Here is a 5,442-nt window from a genome sequence, read left to right on the forward strand (position 1 = left end):
CAGTGTGAGTGTAAAACAAACCTTCATGGGTGAATCTTGTGTTTTCTCTTGTGTTCATAAGCTGGATGTTCTCAATCATGTTTCAGGTTCATCCTACCTCTCGAGGAGGATTTTGGTGCAGGATTAGCTGCTATAACATCCTGCTGAGAGGTGGAAACCTCTGTCCTGTCTCTGCGTTTATCCGTCCTGCAGTCAGCTGCTCAGACGGGTTCCAACATGTCCAACCAAGAACTGCTTGTTTCTGGCTTAGGGACTGGTCAGAGTCGAAGAGTGAAGAGAACAGGCTGCATTAGGACCTTACATTGGTTGAACGTATTTTTTTAGTGAATAAAAGATATCTAACCCCAAATCAAATTTCACTGCAGACAACACAAACATGCAAATACATATGTTTTTCTCATAGCATTCATTTAATTTTTTTATTTCAAACTTCCAAAAAAAAAAAAAGTTTCCACTATTCATTTGTGCAACCACATCTTCAGGTGTACAGAAGTGCAGGATCAAAATTCTCCAGCATTCACTACTGGGGAACGTTCTGCACTGCAGGAAGAAGGAAGTTCAGCTCACACCTTGGTCCTCAGCCAAGTCTGTTGTGGTTCAATGAAGAAACTGAACGGGCTGATAAAGAAGGCTGGCTCTGTCTGGAGATGGAAAAGATGCTGCAGAACCCTGAACGGCCTCTTCACGAGACCGAGATTCAGCAACACCCGTCAGAGGCTGGATATTTACAAGTGACATGTTTATTATTTCTGAAATACAGTTTTTCTTTTACTTTCAAATGGATGAATACACAATTCTTAAATCCTTATGATAAACCTTTATGAGGTAAATACAACCTTTTGATCGAATGAAAACTGAATTGAATGGCTTGAGGGACTGACTTTATAAAATTAACACGTACGCGTGTGAATAACAAAAAACGAAGAGAAGTCGTATTTCCTTTTTTATGACTTTCTGTTTACAGAGCGACCCAGCTGTTACCAAAGAACTTGGTGAGGTACATACCTGTAGGAAAACATTAACTTTAGCAGAAACCAGTTCTCAAAATATGACAAATAAATAAATGAAAGACTGTCCAAAGCCTCTTTGTGTTGCCGATTTCAAACTCAACATTTATGGATAATGATTTTGACCTCTGTTCATGTCCTCCACGTTTTCCTTAATTGCGTAAGAAAATCAGATCACAGAATAAATGACCACGTACAGATCCACTTGTGGTGCATCAGCACGTCTGCTGGGACGAGGATGTGAGTCATGAGGATAATCAGAGTTGCATAACGAGGACTGCAATTAAATCTGCTGGGGTTTAACATCTGAGATGGGGGGGGGGGCATGTCCTCATTGATACAAACCCAAAACTCTTATCACCTGAGCTACATTTGCCAGGAATTGTTATTATTCATTTTATCATGACCCATGCAGGGAAGCATCTGCAGCTTCCTAATGTGGTTAGTCATCAGTGCAACAGAAAAAACCTGGTGGATCAAATTCAAGTGTTTAACAGTCTTAACTTAATGTTGTTTTGTTTGTCCAGCGGTTCCTTGCTGGCACCTTGACTGTGGACTTCTACCCTGATTCTACTGATTACTTTTGTAATACTGTATTTGACCCGGTCTTTGTACGTTTTGACCGTATAGAAACGTAATTCTTGCCATTTTAGGAATGAGATGTACCTGCTGTACTCTACTGCCCTTACTTTTTAACAACTTGTGCTTTTTATTATTTTACCTCTTTTCTTATCATCTTATTTCATTTTATTTGTTATTTACTGTTTAATTGTGTCTTTCTGCTTTTAATGTTGATGTAAAGCACTTTGAATTACCCTGTGTTGAATTGTGCTATACAAATAAACTTGCCTTGCCTTGAATCTGCTCAGAAATGTTGGGACTAAAGCTTGAGTTATGGTTCTGCGTCAAAACGACGCCGTGCCTACGGCGTGTGGTACGCATCGACTGGTTTGGTGATTGGTTCGCTTGGAAGCAATGCATTTCCAGTTTCCCGTTTGAAGCAGTCGTGAACTTTCAGTGCTCTTTTCTTCGTGTATGTGTGATTTTTTTTTGTTTTGGTTTTTTATAGTTGTCCTTATCTCTTTGATTCACTGGGACCGGAAAAAGTCGAATAAACAATTCAGGAAAAGATCGCGAATTAGCGGTCACGGGGGGTACTGCACCGCGGCGAAATGGAGTGACGGAGAAGTCCGAAGGGTTCACGGCGGCGTCACGACAGCGTCACGGCGACGGTGTGTGCACGGCGTCGATTTGACGCAGAACCATAATTCAAGCTTTACAACCTCCATCTGTGCAGAAGTGTAACTGTCCTGGAGGAACCAAGCCAGGGGTCCCTCGGGTGGAGGTTCAGAACCAAAAGAATGAGAAGCCTCAATGTGATCCTGAGAAAGGATGAGGATTAGAGATGTGTGAAAGACAGCAGAAACAAGGAGGAGAAGCTGCTGGTTCTGTGTTGCTCTTATCACCACATGCGACATGCAGATGCTTTGGAGCATTAGTCCCGGCCTAATCGTCCGGTGACACCACTGCTGATCCTGAGCTGAGCTAAACAGGCTCTTTAACCTGTTTGACCATCGGGTGGGGCTCTGCATGCTCAGGTGGAGATGTGAGTGTTTTGGGCATAAATCTGGGCAGAAACCAGATATTTCTGGAAATTGTACTTCAGTAAAATACTTTTGAAATGACATTTTTATCCATCTATGCCTCTTCGTCTCATCTGACTAACTCATGCTTTTTCCAAACAGATCAAAACGAGATGTTTAAGGTAAAGCAACAGAAAACACAGTGACGTACACTTAAATCCTAGAAATCTACAGGACTGTCTCAGAAATTATAATATTGTGATTTTCTGTAATGCAATTACAAAAAACAAAAATGTCATACATTCTGGATTCATTACAAATCAACTGAAATATTGCAAGCCTTTTATTATTTTAATATTGCTGATCATGGCTTACAGCTTAAGAAAACTCAAATATCCTATCTCAAAAATTTAGAATATTCTGGGAATCTTAATCTTAAACTGTAAGCCATAATCAGCAATATTAAAATAATAAAAGGCTTGCAATATTTCAGTTGATTTGTAATGAATCCAGAATGTATGACATTTTAGTTTTTTTAATTGCATTACAGAAGAACTTTATCACAATATTCTAATTTTCTGAGACAGTCCTGTATTATGAGTCCATATAGAAAGAGAAAAAGACCTTATGAAAGAGCAGGATCATAGGAGTTGGACCAAATTACTTTTTATTTGAAGACGCATGGCACTAGCAGCACAGCGTGATACACTGTCCACAGAAACTGGGCCACACTGGTCCACAAGGCCGCCACTGCTCCCACTCGCCAGAACCAGTGCTTTCTTTTGGCGTGAGATCTAGACGATGCCGAACTGCGCCAAATCACTCAGCTCCATGTCACCAAACGCCTCCCAGGGGCAGATGACGATCGCATCTGCAGAAGAGCAACCCCCTGTCAATCAGAACGGCTTCTTCCAGGATTTACTGAACATTTACTGAATCATTTAAGGTTTGGGTCGGCAGTTACCTCCGAGGCCGTCCATCCCGGGCACGTCGTCGGATCTGAGGGAGGAACAGAAAAGATGATGAAAGTAAGAGCCAACTGTGAGCCTTGGTTTCCTGATGACTCCTGTAGACTCACCCCTTCTGTCCGGGTCTGGGAGCTTTGCTCTTGAACTGCCGGCTCTCCTTCTGCTTGAACTTGGGGGGAGCCGGCCTTTTGCCTTCGGAAGCCATCGCTGCTGCCACGTTCATTTCTATACAAACAACAAGCGCTTTCAGGTGACGTGTTTTGCTACGATGACCCTTGAGTGGGGACTTCTGAAGCCCTCACCCCGCCTCACCTCAGAGCCTCCGCTCCTAGCTGGTCCATACCTGTCAAGTTTTGGATTTAAAAATGCAGCCAGCCCAACCGAGGTCCAGTATCTTACATTTTAAGACAGATTTATGAGAAATCTAAAATAACTACCTGTCAACCACTTACAAACTACCATTATGTTCTCAGAATCTGATAGGACGACCTTTGTTGATAATGAGATGCTGTGGACATTCCTATGTATGTAATTCTTATAATAGTGCCTAAATGAAAACACAAAAGGGAATTAAAGCTGCAAGCAGCGATGAACGGGCCCTCGCGCGTGCAATTTTCACCAATAAAAGTCATGGACTCAAAACTAAGTCCGATGACACTACCCATGACTCTTCATGTCAAACCATTCAAAGATTATTGCAGAAAATAGGAACTATCACATAACGACTAATCAGAAGAAGGGGCAGGGCTAATTTGCACCAATAAAGTTGAAGGAGTCAAAACCGAGTCAGATGACACCACCCATGACTCTGTATGTCATACCATTCAAAAGTTATGGCAGAAAATAGGAACTATCACATATCGACCAATCAGAAGGCTTCGGGGTAAAACGAGTTTTAAAGGGACTTCCTGCAGCAGTTTCTCAAGCCCTGCTTAAACAACTCTGCAGAAAAACTGACGGACCTTTCCACTTACATGTCCACCACTGTGCAAAACTTTTAAAGACAATTCTTATTCATAGAGATCCAAACGGAAAACGCAGTGATTATATTACAGGTACACGGATCAATCGACTGGTCATTTTAAATAATCAGCATGAGCTGCCGGAAAAAGCAACCGCACAAGATTCAGAGCAAAATGACGGCAGATTTAACTGTTACGGGCACGGTTCCGTGCAAATGTTTGACACCAGTTTATTACTTTTATCAAAAAACAGCCGCTTTCCTGCAGTTTGTGTTTGTATCAAGAACCTGGACGATACTGTAAATGTGGATGTCAGGATAACTTTGATCAAACAGCAAAACTGTTTGTCTTTATAGACTGAGTGACCTTTGAGAGGAGCATCAACAAAACCAACAGTCAGAGAGTTTCTCACCTGCAGGGGTTTGACGGGAATCTCCTGAGCAAAGGAAGACGAGCAAAACAAGGAGAAGGTTCTCGATCTTTTTGCAGTCTCTCTGTCGTCTGGTCTCCCCGAGGGCTGGCGTTTATATACCTGCTGGAGGGCCCCAAAGCTGTTGGTGAAGATGCGATTGAGATTGGTTATTTTCAGGGATAATCTTGTGACCCTGACAGCAGTCAGTTGTTAACAGGTGTGCTGTAACGCGAGCTGCAAACGCCAGCTCCTGCGTCTGATAGAGTCATCACAGGTCATAGTGAGAGCTTTAACGAGATTCCTAGTGAAGCCGCTGGCTACAGACAGCTCTGCTCGGGTCGCTGGCTGGACGAGGGGCGGTCTGCAAACACGCCGAGTCTAAAAACAACGAGGTGTGTCGCTTATTGGAATTAGATTGAAATGTTTTCAGCTTTTGCTTTTGTCTAAAAAACAGTGAAGGAAAATATGGGAAGATGCTGCGTGGTGATGCTTTGTGCCTTCTGATTTAAT

At 42.4% G+C, this 5,442-nt stretch overlaps 1 protein-coding gene across 1 annotated transcript; it reads right to left on the reverse strand.

The window, feature by feature from the left end:
• Positions 1-3,234: 3,234 nt before the first annotated feature.
• On the reverse strand, positions 3,235-5,081 carry LOC133419496 (retinal cone rhodopsin-sensitive cGMP 3',5'-cyclic phosphodiesterase subunit gamma-like). The gene is made up of 4 exons (XM_061708692.1): positions 4,933-5,081; positions 3,669-3,783; positions 3,555-3,589; positions 3,235-3,461 (listed from the first exon to the last, which is right to left on the reverse strand). The coding sequence occupies exons 2-4, from the start codon at positions 3,779-3,781 to the stop codon at positions 3,385-3,387; spliced, it is 225 nt and encodes a 74-aa protein (XP_061564676.1). The 5' UTR covers positions 3,782-3,783; positions 4,933-5,081; the 3' UTR covers positions 3,235-3,384.
• Positions 5,082-5,442: the final 361 nt, after the last annotated feature.

This window comes from Cololabis saira, chromosome 2 (assembly GCF_033807715.1).
Source record: "Cololabis saira isolate AMF1-May2022 chromosome 2, fColSai1.1, whole genome shotgun sequence".
Taxonomy (NCBI): Eukaryota; Metazoa; Chordata; class Actinopteri; order Beloniformes; family Belonidae; genus Cololabis; species Cololabis saira.